The sequence below is a fragment of the Athene noctua genome, chromosome 2 (assembly GCF_965140245.1).
Source record: "Athene noctua chromosome 2, bAthNoc1.hap1.1, whole genome shotgun sequence".
In the NCBI taxonomy this organism is placed as follows: Eukaryota; Metazoa; Chordata; class Aves; order Strigiformes; family Strigidae; genus Athene; species Athene noctua.
The window spans coordinates 57,429,612-57,455,985 of NC_134038.1; the positions used below are offsets into that span (position 1 = coordinate 57,429,612).

The following is a 26,374-nucleotide window of genomic DNA, read 5'->3' on the forward strand; positions in this document are numbered from 1 at the left end:
GCAACCACTGTTTGCAGGATCAGGGTCTGTGATGTTTCCCACAAGGTTTTGCATTATTGCAGTAAATAATTTCAAGAATGCTCACTGTTTAAATACCAAAACACAAGTTGCCACCTAAGAACATTAAATAATGAGGGTGAAATAAGTAAAAGCCAAAGTCAATGTCTTTCTTTGAGCAGTTCTTCTTATTACAAAACCAGTGGTGAATAAACAAGAGACCATATCCCATTCCTTCAAAAATCACCATAGCTTGAAATTCTACAGTAAAAACTTGCAAATTATAGTTTTGATGTGTTCTGTCATTGTTGTTCTTAATGAAACTACAGGACAAGAAGTTTATTTTCGTAAGACTTCTGAAAAGGGATAGGTCTCTCTAAAGTAGCAGTGTGCCCTTTAGAAAAATAAAAGTAGAGGCACAGTTTACTTGTGACTTGATAGAAATAGGCATACGACATTCTGTTAAATGCTATTAGCAAATATATATGCTGGAGTTACAAATAAATGCACACAGGTAAATGAAGCAGTATGTAGATGTGTAAAAATATTACTTGAAGTGACTCTTTTAAACTAAATGACCAGGCACAATACAGACATTCATATTTAACTCTGATCAGTGCTATACACTTGAATATTTTTTAAATCTTCAGAGGTTGTTAAATAGCTCATGTCTGATTTCCTTCCATAAAAATCCAATAGGAGGATATCTGATTTGAAATTGCAGTCTACTCAGTTTTCTTGTTTTACCCAATCCATAATGTAGGGAAGAACTCTATTGTGTGCCTGTATTGGACCACAAACAAATTGAAATATCATAATGCAACAATGATATGAGTGTCACAGGCTAATAATTTCTTGTGTATAAAGCTGAACACATTTTTGCTCTCAGATAAACACACACACAAAAAATGAAAATAACAGAACAACTGGCATCAGCAGTACATTAAAGTGTGATGAGAGATATTCAGCTGAACTCTACGCAGTCTAGTCCTGAGAACAGTCTTGCTGCCCTGCTGTGGTACTCAGATTTCTACAGCTGACAGCAGAATGACTGATGAACTGTAAAAAAAGATGTATGATGTGTGTATATGAAAAAGAAATTATGACTAATCTTAGAATGCATTGGCAAACCTTCACCTTCACTTTTTAAAATATTTTGTGCTTTGCAATAGGGGGGAGCTGAGACTTTTGAGGCCAAAATAGATTCTTTTTGGCACATGTTTATCAGACTTGATATTTTTCTAAGAATGCTCAAAGTATCATGAGCTAGCTATGCTTCCAGTGCACAGAAGTTCAAAATATGGTTAAACTCGCTCCTTGAAGATTTGGAAGTAGAAATCATTTGTTGAAAAAAACAAGCCTTCTATCAAGTCACAATCATAAAATCAGGCATAAAACAAACAGGTCATGGGAATGCCTTCATTCTGGTCAAGGATATAAGGGTTAAATCCACATATTTGTAAGATGATTGAGAAAACCTACTGGAAGCATGATCAACCCAAGGCCGCCACCACAGCTTTTTTTTGCCCTTGGCTTTCTCTTTGTCTGCTTCTCCTAAAATAAAATATGTCCAAATATTAATTTTACAAAATGAGAAACAAGTTTCTTACACTGATTAATAATTTTTAATTTCTCTCAAAAGAGCTACAATTTCATGAGCACATCAGATGTCAAATCTACTGAATACATTCAATATTAAAATCATTCAGAAGCATGACCACTAAGCAGAAATTTAGTTAAAACAGCATTCTACTCTAAAATAGTTAAATAGTTCAGTTTTGTGTTTTAAAACATGCAGTCACATGATTGTAATTTCAAGGAGAAAATATTTTCCCTCCTCTCAAATCCCCTTACATTTCAGGCTCCAAAAATTTTAAATCCAGTAAGTCCTGATCCCAAGTCAGTGCTAGAAATGTGGCACTAGATAGGTATCATTTTATCTGTTCCCATGTTCTAAACAACATTTAAAAGCACATAAACATTTTAGTGACTGAAAAAACCTCACAGCATTCAGAAAATCTTGCTGGAAAAATATGGATGTTACCTCTTTATAACACTGTTGTTTATTGATAATGACTTCGTTCAAAACAAATCTCTGCTGCTATTCAGTTCTTTGCCAACAGCCTGAAGTTAATCAAAAGTAACCTCAAAGCAAACCATTTTCTCTAAACCTTATTGCAGTACAAAACCCCAGATTTTTTGGCTGAATCAAGCTCCAAACTGATACTCTGTTAACGGCGTAGTTATGTGCTGACAGTTTTGAAGAACAATTTATCACTTATCCAACTATTAGGTCCCTAACGCTCAACTGCAATTATGGTACAAAAATAGCTAATGGTACCTTCGTCATCTTCTTCAGAAACTTTCCGAATCTCTGGCCCTTCTGAGGACTCCTGGGTCATACTTAGCAACCTCTCTTTACCCTTTTTGTATTTTTGCTGCCTGGCTTTGATGCGATCCATTCTAGCAAAAAGAAGAATCTTATTAGATTCATGTCTTCATCCTTTTTGACACACCTTGAAAAATAAGTGTTAAACACATCCATGCGCACACACACACTTCAACATTTCTAAAGGAATTATCCATTCCACATTATCATTAATCCTGTCCTTAAACGTAAGGAGTTAAATGGCTCTGAAGGGGCCGGATGGAAGGGTCAAGCCTAGACGTTCACTCACTGGTCAGTGAGAACTGGGTTGCCTGCTATGAGAAGACAGCTTTACCTACTCCCCCTCAAATACCTTATTATCATTTAAAAATTAAATAATTGCTGTCAGGAGCTACAACACAGCAATGAAACTCTGAGAAAACCAGGGATGTGGATGTTCCTGCACTTCTTGCGCTACTTCTTCACTCTTTAAGCTCTCATTTATCCCATATCTGGAAATACGTAAGACTTAAACTGGTTCAGCCTTGTCCAGATGTAGGCAAGCCTTCAATTCTCTTTCTTGCAATCCTATAAAGTTAGCACTATCTGATCTTTGAAGACTCTGTGTTTTCACAGTTTGAAAAATGGTAGGAGAAAAAAAAAAAAAGACTAAATTCTTTCAGTACAACTGGATTAGAAGCAAATGGTTCACTAATTTCAGCGATCAAAATGCACTTAAATACTTTTATTAACCTGTCCGTGTTTTAGGGAAAAAACACTCAGTAGAGAGGGAAAAGCTCTTCCATCTCAGCTAGCTGCTACTAACCAGTAGATGATTAGAATTCTTCCCCTACCATTCATCTGCTGCTGAAGTTAGGCTCTGTCAGTTAGGACAACTTGGTTGTTCAGAACTTCTGGCCATGCTGACAGTTCTCTTCATCCTAACCAGCCTAAACTGTATGAAGTACTGCTGCACATTATTAAATGAAACAAAACAAGCACTCTCTATTGTTGAAGTCAGACATCCTGGAAATATAAACTAGTAATTTTTAGAAAAACATAGATTAGATTTGGTGTTATTGCAAGCAGTATCATCTCCTCTGAAGTATTAACAGAAAAGAATGATTTCTGTAACTTTGATTCAAGCGCTGAACAGCACCAGGACCAGCCCAGTACATCATCTCATGGAAAACCTCGGGCATGCAAGTAGGGAGCATGGACCTTGCAGCCTTCTGATGCTTCTTCAGTTATGCAGGTATGGAAAAAGCTGTCAGGAGTGGGCTTTGAAAGGATCTCCAGGCCAGTTAAGCTGAACGCAAATATCTTCAGTGAAAGTAAACGTATATATTTTGCACTCAGACACTAGAGGAGGAACCACAAATGAAATGGAAGCAACAGGTATCCAGCAAATTTATCAGGAATACAGATATATAGAATAAAATCCTAATAATGGTAAAATCAATGAGAATATTGTCATCCCTTGCAGGGCCGGGATGTTACTCTGCTTCCTTAGCCCATAGTGATTTCAGGCTGTTTAGGTGCCTCTTAACTACAGCTTCACTAACTAGGCCCCTTGCTGATCTAATTTCTGTTTGTTGTTTTTTTTAACACAGTTCCTGTGTCTGAGTCTCCTATTTTCTAATCATCTAGGCTTGCACTTTCAAGTGAGATAGGGTTAATGTGACACTTCTGTTAAGTAATCTGCCTATACTTTTGATGAGTTTCATTAGGGATTTGCATTTGACTGTCCTACTCTTCAGAGAGATAGGGAGAAACAAATTGAGAGAACAGCAGGATAATTAGTAGAAGGAAAGAAAGAGGAAAAAAGACAGATTTTTTTCCCCCCCAATATTTCATCTGCATTGCATGCATTCATACTACACAAAACTACAAATGAACTGGACCTCTAACAGAGAAAAAAAATATAGCGGATACAGATCATCTTAAAGAGAAGACTATATAGTCATGTTGCTATGATACTCAGGTGTGGAATAGTTAAAAGCTGATCTTAAACTGTCATCAATGGATTGATATGGTTTAGAATAACCTTCAGAACAAGAAGGAGGGTTCACATCTTTTCTCTTGATTTATAGGAAACACCTGTTTCCATTAAAGTTTCATGTTCACTGAGGAGCAGGTAAGCCAGTACGTTCCACTCTGATTCTTTATGTTAACCTCATAACCCTTGGTCCTAGAAAAGTAATTCTATGTTTAAATGAAAGTTTAGATTCTGCAGTATGTTGGTTTTTGGAAAAGATGACTCTAAAACTACATAATATTTGAATACATAAGATCTCTGAATGCCCAGAGAGCAACTTTCATAATTGCAAAATCAAGTTTCGAAACCTTATCAGAATTCTATAAAAGAAGGTTCTAGATAAATACGAACAATCAGTGGAATACATGCATACACATATATATATAAAAAAAATCTATGAAATACATACTGTCTTTTCAGCTGATCCATTGATTTTTTTTCCTCTTCAATTCTTGCCTTTACAGCCTTGACAATTGTAGCTTGAAAAAGCTCAGCACCCCTACAGCAGAAGTGGGGGCAGAAGAAAGGAAAAAAGGAGAGGAAACATTAAATGTTTCTAATTTCCCTTATGCCAGGTAATCACAGATATCTCGATGTTCCCTCTGTACATGACCTCATCTTCATAAACCAAGACTAATCCAGGGCCTGAAAGAAATAATCAATTACTCCAGAATGCTAATCTGTTTACAGTCAATCCTTTCAAGATCTGGGGCCAAATGCTGTGACCCCTACTCAACCTAGAAGTTCCACTAGCAGCTGTTCAAGGAGTTCAGTTTCCAGTCCTCAAGAACATAAAACATGGGTGGGTTCAAGGCTGAGTTAGGACTTCTTACACATCTCCAGAATTTGGTCTTTATACTAATTTCAGCATTATAATCACTTTGTCCCTCTGCCTCAGCTCCCTGGAAGTTGTGGGCAAATTTCAGCTGTATCCAGGGCTATGACGAGCATAGCTTCAGCTTCACTTTTACGTTCTGAACAATACAGTACACAAATCCTTGAGCAAGTTTCTTTTGTGCCAAAAGAATATGGCTTCTAACTCATTTATGAATGTAATCAATTCATTGATTTGGATGTCCAGATCACATCTTGGCCATTCTTAATCATTTACACATCAGTTCTTGAAGGCTCTCAAAAAAGCCTCAAGGTCTCTGTCAAAGGAGCATAGATTTAAAGCCTGCCTTTTGTCAAGAATTCAGTAAGAATTGCTATAGTTTCAGAAGTCTACTTCTAATTAATTTTTCAACCATGTGTTCTGCGAGATTAAACATTTTTCCATGCAATATGCAGGATAACCACAGTACATTTTTTCAAAGGAATACAATCAAGACTGGCCATCATTATTGTCCTGAACTATGGTAAAATATAACAAAGAAGGACATGTTCTCCTTAGAAACCTGATCGCTCCTAATTTCTATTGGACATTCAAAACTGTCACTGGATCCTCATTGCTATTGTTTGAATCACAATTTAATCTTATATAGGTGAGGTATTTGTATTTCACAATATTAACTTCAACTAGAAGACAGGGCCAGACCATGCCATCTGACCTTCTCCATTGTCCATGTAAATTCAAAGCTTGGATTTCAGCAAGGCAAGCAGCTAACTAAAAAAAAAATAATTATATCACTATACATTTCCCTTTTTCCTGTAATATCTTGGCACTTCCTGGTCATTAATACATTTATCTTTACAAAGCTGCTGACATAGGCCAGTATGTCTCCACTTCTGCTGCTGAAGAAGTCAAGCCTGAGTAGGTTCAGTAACTTACCAAAAGACACAAAGCTGGAAGTAGGAACCAAATATGTTTCTTTCAATCCAGCCCAGTGCCATTTACGTGAGCCTGCTCTTTCATTCTGGATGCAAACTCGCCAATTTATGAGGGATTTTGATACTCATGGTTTTTTCACTGTGAACAGTGTACAAAAAAATCGACAAAAAGGTGGTATCCAGCAATCTTGGGCATCAGTATTGAAATTCACCCCAGAGCAAAAGTCTGAGAGAGGCCTTATAAGATGGAGGTATACAGCTAAACTTGTCCCTGCTTTAAAGTAATCCCTGGGGGGGAACAAGAAGAAGATAAAAAAAATACTTCCTTTCAGGACATGAAAACTAAATTTTGCCCTCAAACACAGAAATCAATGTCCATATGTTTTTCAGGGGAGGGGGGAAAGCCACAGTACATTTAATCCAATATTGACAAAAGTAATTCCTTAGGAATCTTACTGAAATTAAAACCAGAATTTAATTCCTGATCAGCCTTCTTATTAAAAAACAGAAGAATGGTTGTGCTAGTGATAGCTATGAGTGGGTGCTTGTGGGGAAGTATAAGTCACAGGCCCAAAGAAGGTGATACTTCCTTGCCACACCTAGTCAGTGTTCAGTGACATGACACTTCCAAATGTCTTCCTGATAGTCTTCCTGAACCAGATGTCATAACTATCCTTTATTTTTCCCCGTGTGACATTTTTGGAGTCATGATTTCTAAGGCCTATTGTCTCAAACAAGCTCTGGTAGCAGAATGTTTTCTTTCCAAGGCTTAGAAACTCTGGCATTTGCTCTCATACATATTGATGTATACATATTGATTCTTCTTCACTGCGAGGGTGGTGAGGCACTGGAACAGGTTGCCCAGAGAAGCTGTGGCTGCCCCCTCCCTGGCAGTGTTCAAGGCCAGGTTGGACGGGGCTTTGAGTGACCTGGTCTAGTGGAAGGTGTCCCTGCACATGGCAGGGGGGTTGGAACCAGATGATCTTTAAGGTCCCTTCTAACCCAAACCATTCTGTGATTCTATGGTTCTATGATCTTATGTTGAAAGAATGCTGCAACACACACCAACTTTCACAGCTATTAATAAGTGCTATGAGAGCAGCAGATGATGTTTGGTAGGAAAGATGGTTTAATTTCTATGAAATTCTCAATTAATTTGTTTTCTCATGTGTGCTTTGTCAGATTTGGGTTTGCAATTATGAATTTAGCATGGATTGTTTAAACCAGTGTTAAAGGACTTTTGGTACTACCTATTGTAAACAAATAAGTACCATAGCCATGAGAGACTTGAACTGTTTCATTTCATTTTTTAAAACTTACCTTGATGCTAAGATCTGAGAAGCTTTTATATCTGCAACCACATGCAGGAAGTAGTAACTCATGAAGACTCTTCTTTGCAGCAGCAGGAAAGCAAAACATATACTGTCCCAAATGATTCCTGCTTCTCCACTGGGCAGTTTACAATCTAGATTGTTGGTTGCTGGAAAAAAGACACCATCAGCATAAGGACTATTGTATTAAGTGTTCTTTTATAATGTTTAATCAATTAAGTAATCTTAGCCTTTAAAATTATTTGAATTGAGGTAATTTAATTAGATTTTTCTTAAGAAAACTGACTTGCATTTCCATTTGAAGAACACCGTATTTTACAGCAAACTGGAGAGCTTCCAATAATGTGATATTCCATGAAAACTGAGAATTCACCAGAAGTGAAACATTTGCAAACAAATTCATCTTATCCTAATAAGTACTTGAAAACAAAGAATGGAAAAAAAGTAAGTTTTGCTAGCCTGAAATATCTGATTTCAGTATTTTCTGAAAAGGCATGTTTCAATTATTTTTTTCATTTCAAAGTGACTTTTTGTCTCATTTTTCTATTAAGAACACTGTCAACATGAGAAAGAACGTGTTTTATTTTTGTCAAAATGATTTTTTGACTGTCACCACTTAATATTTTTTTTTTTCCTCTCCAGAACTCAGTTCAATGTTTCTTTCCATTGCATAAGAGAAAAAAAAAAAAAAAATTGAAGCCACAAAACTGCTTCCTTTGGGGTAGGAGGAGACAGGCAGAGAGGAAATCCCATTCCTTCCTAGATTTTGGCTTGGGTTCTTTCTTTCTTTATTCTCTAAAACACAGTTCTCTTGGGGATATTAAAAAATTAAAACTGGGTTTTGTGGAGCTAGACAATAAACTAAATGGCCTATGCTGCTCTGTAGAAGGGAGTAGAAGGACTCAAGGGACAGACTTTGCCTTGAAGCTGGCTTTACAGTCAAGCAAGCCAGTCTATAAGGTCTGGAAAGTCAAACTCCAAGAGCTTCAAAGCCTGCTATGCCCATCCCCTGGGGAGTCAGAAACCTGTATCTAAATTTCTGTTGCTGCTCAAAAAGTTTTGGATACACAAGAACTACTGGGCACCATTTATCTTGTGAATTTGCATCTTTGTATTCCTTTCTTTTCCCCTACTCCCCACTTATCTATTAGGATCAGACGCGGAGACAGGAACTCAGAACTTTGGTGCAAACTCACTAGGATGAAACAGTTCTTTAAATTCAGCAAAAAACACTGAAAAAAATCAGGCATTTTCAAACCATCAGTCCAGGGTGTCAGGACAAAGTGGAGCCAAATTAACAGTTCACTGAGAGGTGAAGTGTCTTGCTTCATTCCTCCCTTCTCTCATCTCCGTCCACATACACTATCGACTCCTTCCCTGTTATCATCACAAACATGAAAGTAATTGCAAAAAAAATTGCCTAAACTCACTATGCTTGAAAAAAGTTACCACTTTTATGCTGGTTTAGCCTCTTGCCATTTCAGTGAACTGAACTGGTTTACCCTTTGAATAACTGAATGTAACACCTGACACGCTGGGAGGAGAGGGAGTCTGCAGCTTGGAAAAGCTGCCCTCTGCTTGCAGTGATGGTGAGCTGACATTTAAGCTCAAGTTATACAGTGGAACCATGCCCTCAAGTATCACACCACCTGCATATACGGGGAAACTGTGTTAAGCACTGGCATCACCAAATTATTTATTTACAGCAAATGGTGGTTGTGGGTATGTGTGTGCAGGTGTTGATAGTTCTCTCAGTATATGTATCTTCCTTTGTTCTATATTTTCAATATTCTTTCTTGCTAGTCAATATAGGACCAACCTGTATCAACTGAACTTGTGGGTATGATATTTTCACAGGGAGGGGGCACAACTTAAATACGGTAGAAGATTTTGAAGGTCACTCTTTATTTATAGAAAATGAAATGAGAGAAAAGAGAAAATGAAAAAATGAAAAATAGAAAAATGAGCTATACTTACGAATACGGTAGCCTTTAACTGTACAAGCCAGACTAAATGCCTGAATCAACCAGCAACTATTCTTAATTAATGATTCAATGTAGCCACATGCTCCTATCTGGAAGTAAAAGAACAGTTTCATATAACAAAACCTAGCAGAAATAAAGATAAGAAAAATATTGCACCTCTTTATATTGCATGAGAATATTGTGACTGCCAGTGTCTGAATTATATCTCATTAGTAAAACAAGGGTTAGAAGAAAGAGTGTCTTTACCAGTGACACACATCATTTTTAAATAGAAAGAATTTGTTCTTTTGATTACCAGTGAGATAGGAGGTATATGGGGTTTTTTTGTGTTTTTGCAGAGAAAGTGATATGTCTGGCATGTGATGCAATGCAACAGCTAAGCAACTTTTATAAATCACTGACTTAATCTTGCAAACATACGTGGACAAGCTTAACAAACACATAGCTCCACTGAATTCCCAAGCATAAAATGAAGCACATATGTAAGTATTTAGAACATTTGCAAATTCAAACCACGCATAAATCAATTTTATTTCAGTACAGTGACTTATATAAATGTAAAAAAAAAAAAAAAAAAAAAAAAAAAGTCTGCTCTTTTTGGTCCAGTACTAAAAATGTTCAAAGCTAAAAAGCAATTGCCAGGAATAAATCTAAATTTATCTTTCAAAAATATTTAAATTACTGGCTTGTCTCAATCACCTATCAGTGCCACTGAAAGAATCTGCTCTAAAGGGTTAATTAGTGTAAGAAAACCTTTAATAGTCTGCAGAAGAATTTGATATTTAATTACCAGATATGTCTATTTTCACCTGAATTTCAACTAGTTCTAAAAGAAACAGGAATGCAGTTTGTAACTTTGTAGTCAACTTCACTAATTACATTATATCACACAACTTTATCTAGTACTAGGCTTGAAAATTCTAGTTTTAAATAAAAGGTTTAATTAAATGTGCACTATTTATTGACAGTATGACTAATCTTGCACTTCTTATTCATTTCTCACTCCACTGAGATTTACACAAGACTTCTAAGGAAATGCTTTACTGGGTAAAGAAACCAGAACCTGGCCCTTCGAAAATAGGTTGTGAGCTTTCACAGAGCCCAACTGAATACAAGGATGCACATTTTCCTATAATGTATATGCATTAACCATTCCCTGGATATGCACTTGAAGTTTCTGAAGTAAAATGGAGCCTGCTTTGTGTTTGCAGAAGGCTGTGGTCCTGAAAAAGGATTTTTAATGACCACTAGATGCACTGTGCACACTTCTAATCAAAGTGCTGATGGCAGAGGAAAGGCAGCAGCTACTTACTGAGAGGATGTTCTTCATTGTGATCACAAAGACATTGTAGGCAATCAGCCAGTCCCAGTAACGCAGGATGCTTCTGATGGGCTTCAGCAACAGATCTCCACCAAACAGAAGGAAATAAAAGCAAGCTACCAAGTAGCCCATACAGAATATGCTGATCCTTGTGGTTCCCGTTATGAAGATTATAGTAAGCACAAACCAGAAGAGGTAACTAAATATTATCACCTTATACATGTCTAAGTAGGACCTGGAAGTAAAAGAAGGAGAAAAAGTTATGATTTTCTGAGGGCAATGCTACCTTTCCTCTTTATGTGCTATTGGCTGACACTTGTGCCTAAGGTCTTCTGGGCATTCTTGTCCCACTTCAGCATTGGCACACCTACTTAAGACTAATACCAAGGTCAGTGGGTCAAGACCACTCATGGGTCTGCCTGGCCCATATATTCCATTCTAGCTCATTCATATGCATAAGCACCTTGCTACACATGGCCAGGGCACTTTGCATCGTGCAGGATCAAGCCTTGTATCATGAAAGGGGGAAAATGTTCTCATCAATCTTTATGATAAAGAGATATCATCTGGCAACACTACATATGCAATTTCAATGCTATCTGAGATAATCTTTTAAGAAGTCTGAGCAATATTATAGCAAATCTATCTTAAAAAGTCAGATACAGCACTCCACTAAAAACAATTCTGTTTTATTGATGTCTTCTAGGGAATTCAGTCTGGTTAAAAGCCTGGTTTTCAGACGGCTGCTAAAAATATCTTTCTCCAATGGAGATCAGCTGTGAAAGTTTTGAGGAGAACAAAGGTTTCTACAGAACATAAATGTGATAGAATTTATTGAAACATTTGCCAGGAAGCTACAAGACAGAGCTACCTGAAATCAGCCTGGCCCGCAGTGGGAATGAGTGAGAAACAATTCGGTATTTTCAGATTCCTTAAAATCTTGACTTACATTGACTCAGTGTGCTTTCAAATAAGAATATCTGCCAAAGGCAATACCAAATACTACATATAGCTAAACACTGCAAAACCAACTAATTCCTAGTTTTCCCCTGTTCAGAGTTTTGATTCCAGATGTAGCTGTGTTTTCAGGGTCTGTCCAACCAGGCTGCAAAACTAGATTTGTCAGGAAACCAAGGCAGGGAGACAGAACTATAGGAGTACACATATACCTAAGCCAAACCATGTAAGGAGTAAATGAACTAAATGCACTGTATGAAGCCACATAAAAAGGCCCCTGCTGCTTGATGTTCTCAGGCTCAGAACTTTCTAGGAGTATGTATTTATAGTCCTACATTTATAGGCTTGTATTATACATTTCATTTGCTGAAGCCAACCAGAGAGGCATTTAACAAAAGGTAACGAGAAAGCTCCTTTATGTTTATTTCCCACAAACATTTAAGAAATTTATGGACTACTGCCTGTGAAATCTAAAAATGTCATGGCTTTAGAGATGCTACTGGGTTTTGGGTGATAAAACATTAACAAAAAATCAGTCTATACTGGGAAAATAAAGAAGTGGAAGACATCGGTAGAACAGGTCTTCACTAACTTAATATGCACTGGAAATGGTGCTCTCACTGTTTGTCCAGAAAAAATTACCATAATATTTGGTGTTCCTTTAATAGTAACTATTGATGTGTGGGATGCCTAGGAAGAAATCACCTTCCCAGCATTGCTCTATCAATTGCAATATTTCAGAAATCTTGACCTCTGATAGAAACAAAATGCATCAGCATCCTTCAGGAAAAGCCCAAAATGGAACCGAATTGATCAAACAAATAGCAATATCTTAATACTCTTTAATAAAAATGGACTCTGACTCTTAAAGACAACTGGAACTGACTGCATCCAGACTTTCTGACATATACACATGGCATTTGGTTTAGTCACAGTCCAACAGGAGACTCTCAGATTAAAACTTCCAGAAATTAGAGAGAATATGAAAAGGAAGATAATAATTTAGATATTTTTTCACTATTTTTTAACCATTTGCTACATTTTAGCAGTCATCTAAAAAATGAAATACATCTTTTCTTCTCATTTTCAAAATATATACTAAATATAATAGAACTGGACATCTCTAAACCAAACAGCAGAACAGGATGTAAAGAAAAACTTCTCAAAAGGCATGAGGCAATACAACTATGTCAAGTCACAAATGATGTAGTTCTTAGAGATGGAAATCATTCTGATTTTTATAAATATGCAATTACAAGAAAACCCTATCATAAAAATGGCTCTCAAGAATTCATCCTGGAGTGGAGATGTCACAAAATGTATTTGGACAAGCCATCCAGGGCACACCTAACCAATGAATACCACCAACCATCCCAGGTACCTCTGTGCTGGCCCAAGAACAATGCACATAGTGGACAGAACTACACTCGTGTAGTCTCAGGTCGATAAAAATATTCCTGAAATCACACTTATTTCAGTTGCAATATGTCTAAACTCCTTGTCATCATCCCCCTAATTTTCCTTAATTGTTTATAATGATATAGGTAGGTCAAGTGCTGCAAAAGCAGGAATGAAGATATGTCCTGGTGGGGAATTTCTCAACATACTGCCTCTCAAATCACTCGATACATTCTCAGATATAAGTCTTTAAATTTGGCTTCGAACCCTAGAAAGTTATGAAATGAGGAGTTTCAGTTCCTTGCTCTGGAGATTATAATGCAACAGTGGGAAGCTGAAGCATAAAGCCACCCCAACAGCTAAGAAGACCCTGCATAAACCCAGAAGGTCACTAAGGGTGCTTACCCTCTGTTTGAAAACTTCACAGACAGCAGAAAATGCTTAGTCTTGGATAGCACATACCGTAATTTTATGTTTTCACTGCAGACCACATGGGTCATTAGTCTAATGCCATGTAAACCTTCCAAACCTCATCTTCTAAGTGGTCTTTAAATCAACATCCAGTCACAGAGAGGAGAGGCCACCCTCAGAATGTGATATTTGACAGTACACTTAGGAAATCTGAGCAGTTGCTTCCCAAGGGGACACTCCCACTCCCCTTCATCCCCTCATCTCTGCATTTCAGCCCCTTCTTTGGCTTTGACACTTTGAACTGGTTTCAGGAAGCAAATATGCAAAAGCAAATTTATTTTGGTGGAGGACTTTTCTGTCCATTCAGCTATGAAGCACCTCACTGTTGGTGGGGTGAATGCAAAGGTGGGAGAGTGTAGCTGGAGGCCAGGAATACAGCCACACATCTGAGGAGGATTAGCCACTACCCCAGTGTACCAAGGGCATCAGACTATGGATTTGATAGCACAATAACCTCTGAATGAGAAATTACACAGAAGAAACATGAAAGATGAATGAAAAATAAAAGATGTTGATTTGCCAGCTGTGTCACTAGCAGAATCCACTGATACTCTGTATAACATTTTGGAAAAATTTGTTACCAGTTTGCTCAAAACCAAGGAAGATAAAGTCTGAAGTTCATTCCACTCATCCATCAAAGCTATTGTAAGCTCAGATGGTTCTCCATAACAAATGATGTAGTATTTTTTTCACTAAAGCTTTATCAGTCTTATCATGAGTGTTTCAATATATTATTTCCCCAGGAATTAATTTTTAACTGTAATACAATCCAGCCAGTTGCAAAAAGATTGCTCTAGGTGTAGTTGTTTTCCTGGCATGCTCAATGATGTGTTTGGCTGTGGACAGCCTAGTGTCCAGAGCTCTGCCTGCAGGCACTGAGAGGTGCTGATGCTGTAGCTGATAACCCCTTCGAGGAAAGGTGTTTATTCTCAGACAGAGCTTTGGAGTTTAGGGAAACAACACACTTCTGCTTACACACTGGTGAGAGCCTGTTGTGCTGTTGCCCCAATCAATATAGCTCAATGCTGCTTCTTGCTGGAGGAGCTGCTGTTCTGTAGCTTTGTTGCCTTTCCTTATCAGCCACCTGTTTTGTTTTGAATGTGGCCACCCGCATCCATATAAACTGGAGGGTCTTCCCGCAGCCCTCTTCTGATGACTTCCCTCTCCTCCAGGCATATTATCCCTATATATGCGCATTCTGTAAGCTACGTCTACTCCCCAAATTTCTTCTTTCCCCTCTTCCCTATCTCCTATTCCTTACATTCTTAGCAGCCTGTGTGACCCTGCATTACAGTCCATTTCCTTTTCTAATCCCAACATTCCTGATTTGTCACCAAGCCTCCATCCCCAAAGCCTTTTCCTGTAGCTCCATTTCAGCCTTCAGGAGGCAGTTTCCCTTTTCCAATAGCAGCATCAAACCTTCTGAAAATTAGCTCCCTTATTTCAATGGACTTCTTCAAATTTAGTGTTGTGGATCCTATAGGTCTTAGTCCCTACTATTTTTGTTAAGACCTATCCCAGGACTGATATTCTCTTACTCTCACCCTCTTACCAGTGAGGTCCTTACTTCCTGCTTCTATCCATTAAAAAAATTCCCAAATATAAACTTTGTTATTTGCTGAGGCTCATTTTATTAGCAACAAAATGTTTATCTGCTTTATACAACAAATATGACAGGAAGCCTGTAATGACTACTTGCAGATCCTCTCTCACTATAAGTTAGAAGAAGTATAGTTCCAAGAAAGGCACCACAGTTGCCTTTGAAAGACTTCACATGACTCACCTGGTGAAGGTTCCCAGGTATTAAAGGGGACAGTTCAATGACTGGCTGTTAATATTGTTTCTGCTTTTAAGAGGAAAAAAGTAGATTACAATCCCAATTTTTTTCCCTGTCAACGTCTAGGAGAACGTCTGAAAACTGCTTGGGAACTGAAATGAGAATTTTCCAACATTAGAGACTGTGGGAAAGGATTATCCCCAGTAAAGTTGCTTTAAATCCTGTTTCATTTTAAAAGCTCCTACTTTTATTCTTCAGTTTTATTTCTGTTTCAAAGCCCTTTGGTTGTGCTATCCCTTTGGGGTCAAGCATATATCCCCTGAGAAATCTGGGGGTGGAAAGACAAGAAAAGTTCAGGAAATCTCTTCCTTAGACTGTATTTATCGTTGTTGAGCCCAAGTATTTCTCCAGAGAGAAGAAAATGAAGCACTTGGAAATATGTTCTTTTTCTGCCACTGTTTATATTGCAGTTAAAACCTTTTTATCCATGCCTACTAGAACAGCGACCAACTAGCATCTTCTCAAGATCAGAAAGGGTGCTTTGGTCTACAACTGCCACTTCTTTTACATGGCAGTAAATACACATGGGGCTTCTCAGAAAACACATGAAAATACTGGCACTCATGGTTTTTTACACTTTGTGATTTATTCATAACCAGATTGTCTTCACCTATTTGTTTGGCTCTTTCTGATTGATTTCTGGAGAAATGCCATTTTTCATTTCACTTGCTTGGATAAGCTTTGAACCAAGTTCTTTTCCATGTTACTAAATATTTAGACCATTCTGAAACTTCTATAGCAAAGTGTAAGAAATGTTTTTAGACAAAGCCCTTTCAGCTCTGCATTGTCTTGGATGAAGGCCAGATACATACATTTTCTTCTGAGGTATACCTTTGGTAGATTCTCCAGAGCTTGAGAGTCCTTCTTTTAAAGATTTGTCAGACATTCTCTGGTGCTTCTTTGAAGCAAATTAGGCATTTAAGACTGCATATGAGCAGTGCAAACTCAAAAATAACATAATCTAAAGCCTGGGAAAATCTACTTTTAGTGAAAGCTTTGAAAGAGATACTTAAGGGCTCAAAGAAAGGAAAGATACTATCAAGAACACAAGATCTGTTATGCAGTTTATAGTAAAGGAAGGTCTGTTTATACGTGTATACACCACACTGTTCTACAAGTATGTTCCCATTACAGATTCAGAAAGCTAGCACTACAGACAAAAAAAAATTTACAGCTTACCTGCCCGAGCATCTACAAGAGAGGATATCATAAACAGGAATTTCCTCTGTTCCTGAAATTAATGGGTTTTCTATTCTTTTGATGGATTTTTCAAACAAAAACGCCCCTGTTCTGTGTCTTTCTCTGCCTTGTTCTTTTCATTCTACTTCTTATTCACACAACATAAAACTATCACATGAAACAGTCACACAGATTTCTATATTCGGCTGGAACAAGTATAAAGTGATCATAGTTTATTTGTTCAGCTCACCAGTACTAATGGGATTCTTTGATTTTCTGTTTTTTTGGTACTCTCCACCAGCAATGTTATTGCTTAATAGAAGTTGCAAACTCCCAGTTAAATGATTGCATATCATTAAACATTATCATTAATACACAGGTCTATTTTGTCAGCACGTGCCAAACAGTATGTTTGAATGGATGTGATGCCACCGATTACTTCAAGCTGATGCATATTATGCATATGAACCAAAACATAGAACTTAACTCAAAGGATTGTGGAGAGGCAACAGGCCATTTCAGCTTGGACTTCGCTTTCCATTATAAACCTGACTCTGATTCCCATCCAAAACCTTCAAAGAACATCCTCTGTGCTTCAAACTTTTCATGCTTGGCCATTTGGGAGTATCTTCTACAGATGACCAGAAATACCTATCAGATTCCAGGGAACTTTAAAAAGATGCCAAAAGAGGCTGCTTTAAAAAGCAGTGATTTTCTTGCCTCTTTTCCCCTTCAAAGACAGCCTTAAAACTGACTTTTTTTTTTTTTTTTTTTTGGACTAAGTGGGGATAATTTGATTTTTTCTTTCTGCCAGCAACCATGTCACCAGTGATGGTCTTTGCCAGTGACCAATCATCATATCAGTGTGCCTGATGCAACTGCTGTATTAGCTTTTGATAAGATGGACACCACTGCAGTGGCAAGAAAAAAACTCAGGCAATTCCCCCTACACGTTCCTTTTAACCAACCCCTGTTTGGCAAATGTCTTTTAGAAAGCATCCCCCCTTGATGGAGCATTTTGAAGAGAGATTATGACTTCTCTCTTTCTGCTTATGTTACTGGATCTAGAACACTGGATCCACTGTGTAGACTGGAAATATTTAAGGGGGAGAACTGTTCACCCTAGGAGAGACTATGAGTCTCTGGATAAATGAGTCGATTGAATGTGTTTCAATGGTCTCTTCAAAGCTATTTCAAGATATATTTGGCCACCATTTCTAACAGAAACAGCAGGATCAGCTTAGAAATCTTGATAATAGCTTCTGGTGATAGCACTTCTCTGGTAAAAGAAATAAATGTTTATCAGCAAAAGGGAGATTTTGCTAGATATTAGTTCAGTATTTTTAAATTCATTTTGCACTCAGACACCTGTTGGTCACATGCATTCACAAAACAAACACCTAATCTGACAAAACACCCTAGCTAAGAAATCTTACTCTTCCCATTTATTCTTTTGATACTGTATCAAACTTTCAGAGACAATTAAGAGTATGTCCAGAACAACTCAGAAGAGCTGAGCTAATCTGTTTGCTGAAATAATCACATAGGAATGGCTGCATTGTTTAAAGACCATTCAGAACAGACCGTCTCTGGCTCTACCCCCTTTTTATATTATTCACTTCCTTAAACAACCTTACATGCAATGTTGAGAAACAGGAAGACACACCAGTTATTGTTCCAAGACACTTTTAAGGTTCTTATGCCTAGATGAAATAGCACAGTCTCTTATGCTAGAATATTATTTTGATTGTACATAGACAGTAACTCAGCAGGACATGACTGATGACTCTGTGGGATTAAATACGTACATTGGCAAATTCAGACCACGATGGATTATTGCTAACATGCCTGTGTTTTGGGGGAAGTCACCAGAGTGCTGAAGTCCACCATAAATGCTGCCCCACTTTATGGTATTTATGGAGGCAATACATGCTTTCAGACAAATTTTTCAATGAACATCCCTCTGGGGAGAACTTAAAACAATCAGCAGTGTTAGGAAGACTTGTTTTCATCTTCCCTTTTCTAAACCAGAAGCTCATTACACAGAAGGTATCTGCTGTCTCAGTAAAAGGTATGTTATGAGATGGGAACACAGATGAATATAAATTTCTAGTAAAATTGGAAGCTGTCAGAGTTACTACAAAAAAGGAAGCACTGTATTTTCCAAGTGTTTAAGATTCAGTTTTTACCGGCAGTGAATGAAGTCAGGAACAGGATTATGCTGGCTAAAAGATGCTGCGTCAAGATTCATGCAAATTTCCACATTGTCTCCAGCCATGATTCGTACTGCAGCTTTATTTTCATCCTCAAATGTCTGCCTTTGTAAGGATGCACACAGCAGCAACATGAAATCATCTAGGAGAAAGCAGTGGTTGCAAGGAAAATGGGTGAGGTGTAGGGAGTGGTGGTGATATATTATAATGTTGTTACTGGACTGTTTTCCCACACTTCCAGCCTCCAAGATTGTGCTAGTTTCAATGTATTTAACACTGATTTGAAATATTTTAATGCATTTGGGTTTTTTTACCTGTCATCTTCTATGATTTTTATTGAGAAATAAAATAGAAATGGGGAAATAATTCATACTTTTTGATGATGCTTCATTAAAAATGGGATATGGAAGAAACAGATGCAGAAATTACTAATTCTTTAATTTTTGTACTACATACAAAGCCACACTTTAGTATTCAGTCTCCCGCAGAATATGTCAGCTTGCTACTGGAGAGTAAATAAAAGTCTGGCTTCAAATTACACGGTACAGATATTTTAAGCAAAGGACGTGTAAACACTTCGCAACTATGTGCTAAAATACTTACAGACAAGGAAGACAGGGTTTGGTCTTACAATGAAATCTGGAAAGTATAACCACTTTATGATGTTGGAGTTGAAGTTGGCATTACCACTTCTCCACGGATAGTCTGTATGACAGAAGCACACAAAAATGCAATCAGTACTTTATAACAATTACTTCATCCTTTTCTTCTGAATACTTATCAATTTTCCAGCACTTTTCTGTAAAACCAAGCAGCAGTAATTGTCCATAAAGGGTAAATGTCCTTACCTTTACAAGGAGCAGGTGGGATACCAATGCAGAGGAAGTACTGAAATGTAATGATGCATGCCAGAAAACAGCAGTATTTTGGCCAAATCTCTGCAATAGCTTTTCTTCTACGTCGATACAATACAGCAATCAGCCAGAAGGCATGAATCATGGCATAAAAATCCATTCTTTGACCAATTACATTCACTGATAGAAGAAAACAGGTCTGGAAAAGAAATAAAGACATATAAGCAACATTTGCAACCTGATGGCTAATTAATGCAGCAATGATAAACTATTCAGGATCCTGATAGAATACCTGGACATGTGCTGGGGCTGACTTCAGGAACCCTGTGCAAACCAACATGCTAAAACAGTTTGCATCTTTCCAACAGCAACCTCCCCCACCCTAACACCCCGAATTTTTGATACTCTTCTGTGAGTTTCAACTATGTGAATATAGCACTAAAGCAGGTTTCCATTATATGATAGCTAAAGATACAGAATGGAAAGACCATTGTTACAGTAGCCTATATTTGAAATGTTTAATTGTTGCCAAGCAAAGCATATATTACACAGCCATATATTTTGATAGCACTTACAGATGTTAAAAAGAAGAGGAACTATTAAGAATAGCAACAACCAAAGTGTATCCTCATGTGGGAACCAGACAAAAAGAAAAGGGATTTAGACCATACAACATCTACTGGCTAGAGACAAATCCAGCCAGTTCCTGTAAGGCAGCTTTAGTCCTCCATTATTCTAAAGTCTCTGCATCCCAGGGTAATTCTGTTCTCTGGCTCCACTTAAAGTAGTCCCTTCACTCAGTGCCATGAAGCATGTTTTCAAACTTAGTGAATAATTCATAAAGAATCATTTATTCAATGCACTTCACTATTTTGATTTTCTCTCTCCTTAGATTAGGATGAGGTTAAATTTACATCCCAAAGGAAATAGCTTGCTGATTAATTTTAATTTTCACTCATTCTTAATCCTCAGACTGGCTGTGAAGAATTTGCTCTGTCAGTAGCAATGTGTGGTAGTGTTTAACAGATAGGTCAAGAGTATTATTATGATTAAATTTGAGCTGCATTAGCCTAGGAGTTGCCTTCTTCACATAACCATAGAAATTTGTGAAAAATCAGTATTTCTACAAATATTTTTGAAAGTACATTTCATGTGTCTGTGAATAAACAGACAAGGTAAAGGAACAGACATGAAGCTTTTGCTTTTTTTTTTTTTTTGCACTTGTTTAGCAATAGCTTGTCTTCAAGGTGGGTTCAGTTCTGATGTTTTGCTGCTGGATAGCTTGAAGCAGATAGAAGGAATACATTAGCTGAGCCTAAACCCCAGCAGTCTGGGCCACTGCTACTGGCAAACAGACAAGAAGATCTTCTACGAAATAAGACTCTTACCAGACATTTATGATACACCATGGATCTTCAGAAAAATCTCCTCACTCCTTTATACCTGCCTCTCCTAATTATTTGTGTGTTTCTTGTCTACTGAAAAGTTCTTTGGAAAAGAAACTGTCTTACACAAGTGGCACAAAGCAGCAATAACCTTTGCTGGAGCTCTTGCTCCTGCAGATTTCTAACAGCTATAATAACAATCATTAAAAAAAAAAAAAAAAAAAAAAAAGTATTTGTGCAGCCAGAGGCAGAAGTAGCTTAGAAATGTTTAAATAGAGACAATGGCCTGCTAGCCCCTGCCTTCTTCTGCTCCTGCAGTCCCTGGTTCCCTGTGTGTGTGTGTGCATGAGAGGCTATGCCTCAATTCTGTCCCTTATGCCATCTGTTATCCATTTTGTTCAGTTATAAATAAGACAAAGAAAGAAAAGCAAGAGGAAAAACACAGCTGTGGAAAAGTCTAACATTAATGATAACTAAGAAGCATCCAGCTGTCAAACTACTACACAACCTACTATTCAAAAATAACACAATCAAAAGATTTGGAATGATAGTCTAAGGAAAATTAATATCTAGTGATTTACCTCCAAACCAAATTTGTAGAAGAAATAGTTTATGAAATATTTGACACAGTTTACCAGTCCATCATCTAGATGTGCTCTCGTAATATCATGGAAAATAGTTTTGGTCACAGGTGCGGTAAGGTTATTTCGACATCTGTAGTACTCTTGATGACGGTAGATTGTAACTTCAAAAGCCAGAATAGCCAGCATCAGTAAGTTATTCTATGAGGGACACAATCAGAAGAACATTAAGTAAAAATCAAAAACCACAAGAAGCTATAAAGTTTTCTGATAAGCGTAAACCCATGAATACTCAAATGGATGTTACCACTGAGTGCTTCCGCACTCCAGCATGTACCAGTACCTATTCCTGGCTACTATCATTGGAACAAACTAAGGTTCCTACCACTTCTTGGATTTTGATGAAACATATTGACATTCAGAAGATACATTTAAAGACGTTCATTAAAAAACTATTATAATGAACACTAGCTGTGCAAAGGATGGGGAGGGAAAATGCATTGACCCATCCATGTGCCCTCTCATGTTTCACAGCTTCTCTTAAGAAGCTCTCCTTTGCAGGAGATGGAGGATACAAGCATACACAAAGTCATCTGCAGGGGTTCAGCTAACAAGCACTAACTGCACTAAAACTGCAAGGGTGCTGGTAGTGCAAATATATCCTGGATACTCTTTTAAATGAACAGTCTATCTGTCAGTCCTCACTATGGCACAACCAGACTGACAGAGATGCAGTCTTGAGTGGCTCTGAAGTGAGGTGTTTTCTCTAAAGAGGGAGATCTGCCCTATGCTTAATAGAAGAGAGGTATTAACCAACTCCAAAAGTTGGTTAAAAAGACCATCTCAGAGAAAGTCCCTCAAGGAAGCCATAACTGAAGCTGAAGAGGCAATCTCTAGATCTCTGTTCACTGAGAAATATTTGGGGCAAGAATGTTCTGAGACAGGTGCCACTGTTTGGGGATTTTTTTGGTTTGGGTTTTGGGGGTTTTTTGACAAGAAGTTATTTTTGCTTGCTGTTGCGGGGCTTCCTACTCTTGTTGGGGGTTTTACACAATCCATCATAGGCAGAAATCTTGTTGGGGGTTTTACACAAGCCATTATAGACAGACTTCTTATTTCAACACTGCAGACATTTTGAACGTCTGTTACTAAAGGGGCATAACAGTAACACACCAAGACTTGAAGCTTAGGACCTTCAGGTCTAGCACTGAACTGAATACCTCTATGCAGAGGAGACATTTTATTTGCTAACTCAATGAAAACCCTTCTAGAATAATTGCTAATCCCAATGTACTATCTATTTATAACTGTAAAGCTCCTAGCATCAAGTCAGACACCACTAGTCACCTTCACTCTCCATGCAGAACTCTTGTGTCAGTAATTGTTCTTCCCCACATATATTCTTAACTGTGGGAGGTGCATGGCTAAGGGAGTGAGAGGCAGAGGCACTACCAGGGCCTGATATATTGACCGCCAGAGCTTCCAAGTCTTCCCTACACAAACAAAGCACACAGAAGTAAGCTCTTGGGGAAGAAATGAAGAATAAAACTAGTTGGATCAAAACTCACTGTTTTTCAGTCAACAAATTTCTGACAATCCTAAACTATATAAAATTTTGGAGATTCTTTAAATCAAGAACAGACAGGCAAGGTTTCCCCTGAGAATTGGCACATTTTTATTGTAAGTAGGTTTTTTAGTCAAAACAGGAATAATAAAATATTGCTTATAGGCATAAATGAAAAACAAGAAGAAAAACAAAAGACATCCATTTACTAGTGTCTGAATGAATTATTCCCTGAACTCGTATTTTCTAAGCTGTGGCTAAGGAATAAGCACTTAAAAAAATTAACTGCTTATAGCATATATAGTCATTCAAGGCAACTACTCCAGCCAGACCCATCAGTCTTTTGGTACCTGAAAATTATGTACCTCTTAATTACATAAGTTCTTAAATATCACATTTCTTGGAGTGTTTTTAACAGATGGTAGTCAGAAAGCCATACTTCTACATGCAGATTATTTTAATTGGTACCGAATCCCTTCTGGAAATATCCTGTGTAACAGATATGGCTTTCTGATGTCTCTTCCTCTCTGTACTTCCCTGTTATCAATGGCTTGCATTATGTTGGGGTTTTTTGTGTGTGTGGCAGACGATTTATTTTAAAAACATTGCTAATTTCATCACAAATAAGAAAATATCTCCATACAGATAATTAAAGAAATTACCCTTAAGTAGACAAGCAGGGGATAAGACTTCCTCAGTCCAACCCACTCTGCAGGATCAACTGGCCCACTGTAGAGGACTGAGGTTTTGAGTTCTTCTAAATTGACCTTAGTTTCATTCTCTCCTGGCTAAAAAGAAAATCCAACAGTTTATAAAAAATGAGTTTAAGTCTGACTGGGGAGGGAATGATAATCAACAGTAATACATCAGCTGACCTGTAGTTTTCAGTACTTGATATGCTTCCTTTAGCTCTTCTTCACTGAAGAAGGCAGCAGTCAAATCTTTTTAATATGCACTTGTACTCACCAATGTACAGTTACTGGAAAAAGTGCTGGGATCAATAGATGTGAGCTGGTACAACATTTTGCAGACAATAATCACACATGTCCAAACAGTGCAGATACTTGATGCCAGTGGGCGAAACTGAGCATATGGCAAAGCAAGAGCCCAGGCAATTAAAAACACAAAGTTAAACAGAGACACCTGAAAACACAAAAACAGGATGGAGATTACATGGAGTAACAAGTGAACTGAGAAAGTCTGACCTTTTCCATAGTAATATAAAAAAAAAAATTAGAAGAAAGAGACACAGAGAAACTGAGAAAAATACAGAAAAAAAAAATTACAATATTCACAATAACATGGACACAAAGTGGTGAGTGAAGAACTTAATAGTCGCTTTAGGAAGAATGTTATCCCCTACATAATATTAACACTATTAGACCCACAAAACTACATATGCACCCTACAAACAGGCACAAAATATGGAGGGCCACATGCTGGTTCTGCTGCTTTAGTACACATAAAACAAAGACGAGATGATACAGATCCCACCTTCATCCTTTTGACCTTTTTCCCCAAAAAAACATGAGAAAAAGGATTATTTTGCTTGTTAGTGAATCCTGTCCTACTACCCTGTTCAAGGAATGATTATGTTAGGCAGAGAACTCGCACAGCTCACACCAAAGGCATAGCTAAAGGTCTCGCTCCCTTTTTCTTTAGGCATAGTTCCACATTCCTGTTTCTTAAGCACCAGACACAGTTTAAGTAATTTTCTAGATGTTCCTTACCAAAATTTTTCTACATCCTCCATCCCTGGATGGTGCCCACAGCCAGTTTGAGCAGGGGAGGGATTACATCTTGAGTCCAAAGATTTAGACTATAAAAACTTAATATCTGGAGAAAAAAGGAGGGCTGAGACTATCTAGGCAGGTAGAACATCACCGTGGAAGATGTCAAGGCACGTCCCCAGAAGCTGACAAGCCCAGCTGGATCCCACAATTCCATTGAGGTCTGGCATGAGGAAGGCATCTCCCTACACTTGGGCATGCCACTGCACAGCAGATGTTGACAAGCCTCCACCATGGGTAAGATCTGGACAGTGGGTGTTTACTTGCCTCTTTCACTGTGACCCATATGATGTAAGAGGAAACGATTTTGATGATGTGCAGCTCCAACAGCCACCACACAAAGACTTGCATTTTATGAAAATACTCCAGGAATTTCAAAAACAGCACTGTAAGGCGGTCGATCACCAGATGCCACTTGTTCCTTAAGTCTGCAGAGATGTTCAAGCAGAACCATTGGGAGAAGAAAAACAGAAGGTCTCTATAAAAATGAATTATCTACTAGAGCAACAATAAGCTTTCTACTTCTAGGCCTTAGAGTAAGACAAGAATGAGGCTCACGGCTCAGTGTTTAGCTAAGGCAAATGGGGTTGAGGCTCACTTAGCTGTGGTGCTCTCCCTTCTGACCCACATTCACTTAAAGGATTCCTTACTTCAGAAGTGGTGGTAGTGGCTTCCCTTTCCAATTCTGCTTTTATTCCTCTCTAGCAGAGCCCTTCTTGGGCTCCATTTTCCTCCACTATCTTTGGACCTAAGCTTAGGGATCCCATCCAGGGACTAGATCTGAGATGCTCCAGCCCTGGTCCTTATCCAGGTCAGAGAGAATAGGATTTTCTTTGATGTTTGGAAACTATGGACCCAATCTGTTATCAGAAAGCACAGACTACTGCTAGTCAGAAACCTTTTCAGCCAGCCTGGAAGAGATCCATGCACACTAGGACCAGAATTCTTGTCACATGGGTTTAGACATCTATACTATAGATGTCTTCATATGTCAGAGTTATCTAACTTCCCTTGCAAACAGCACACTCACCTAGAGCGTGATTTGTGCCATCCCAGAACAATCATCTACAACAGGCAAGGCAAATGTCAGGCCAGTTGAATATTTTTTTCAGTTAAAGAGGGAGCTTTAGCAATTAAGATCCTGAAGCTGGGTGAATGTGTCCCTTCACTGACAGTATTTTGCTAAAAAAGCCATCCTCCCAAATAATACCCCAGTGAGCAAGCACGTAGCATATTCTATTACATATGAGTGTATATGACAATACATATGTTGAACAGTGCTCTCTAAGGGCCGTATTTGCTTGTGGGTTGGCAGGCTGGTATATGTTAGTATAA

General features: G+C 38.0%; 1 protein-coding gene across 9 annotated transcripts in view; it reads right to left on the reverse strand.

The window, feature by feature from the left end:
* Positions 1–26,374, reverse strand: part of PIEZO2 (piezo type mechanosensitive ion channel component 2) — a 314,600-nt gene that overhangs the window by 47,875 nt on the left and 240,351 nt on the right. For 8 of the 9 annotated variants that reach the window (XM_074899237.1, XM_074899233.1, XM_074899236.1 and 5 more), the window contains 13 exons: positions 25,307–25,467; positions 24,216–24,392; positions 23,912–24,037; positions 21,686–21,886; positions 19,714–19,918; positions 19,469–19,570; positions 18,842–19,007; positions 10,802–11,045; positions 9,482–9,578; positions 7,494–7,653; positions 4,813–4,902; positions 2,339–2,460; positions 1,480–1,551 (listed from right to left, as the gene is read on the reverse strand). In XM_074899237.1, the coding sequence (XP_074755338.1) occupies positions 1,480–1,551; positions 2,339–2,460; positions 4,813–4,902; positions 7,494–7,653; positions 9,482–9,578; positions 10,802–11,045; positions 18,842–19,007; positions 19,469–19,570; positions 19,714–19,918; positions 21,686–21,886; positions 23,912–24,037; positions 24,216–24,392; positions 25,307–25,467 (1,923 nt within the window). The remainder of the gene's footprint in view (positions 1–1,479; positions 1,552–2,338; positions 2,461–4,812; positions 4,903–7,493; positions 7,654–9,481; positions 9,579–10,801; positions 11,046–18,841; positions 19,008–19,468; positions 19,571–19,713; positions 19,919–21,685; positions 21,887–23,911; positions 24,038–24,215; positions 24,393–25,306; positions 25,468–26,374) is intronic. The other variant, XM_074899238.1, reaches the window with a different exon arrangement.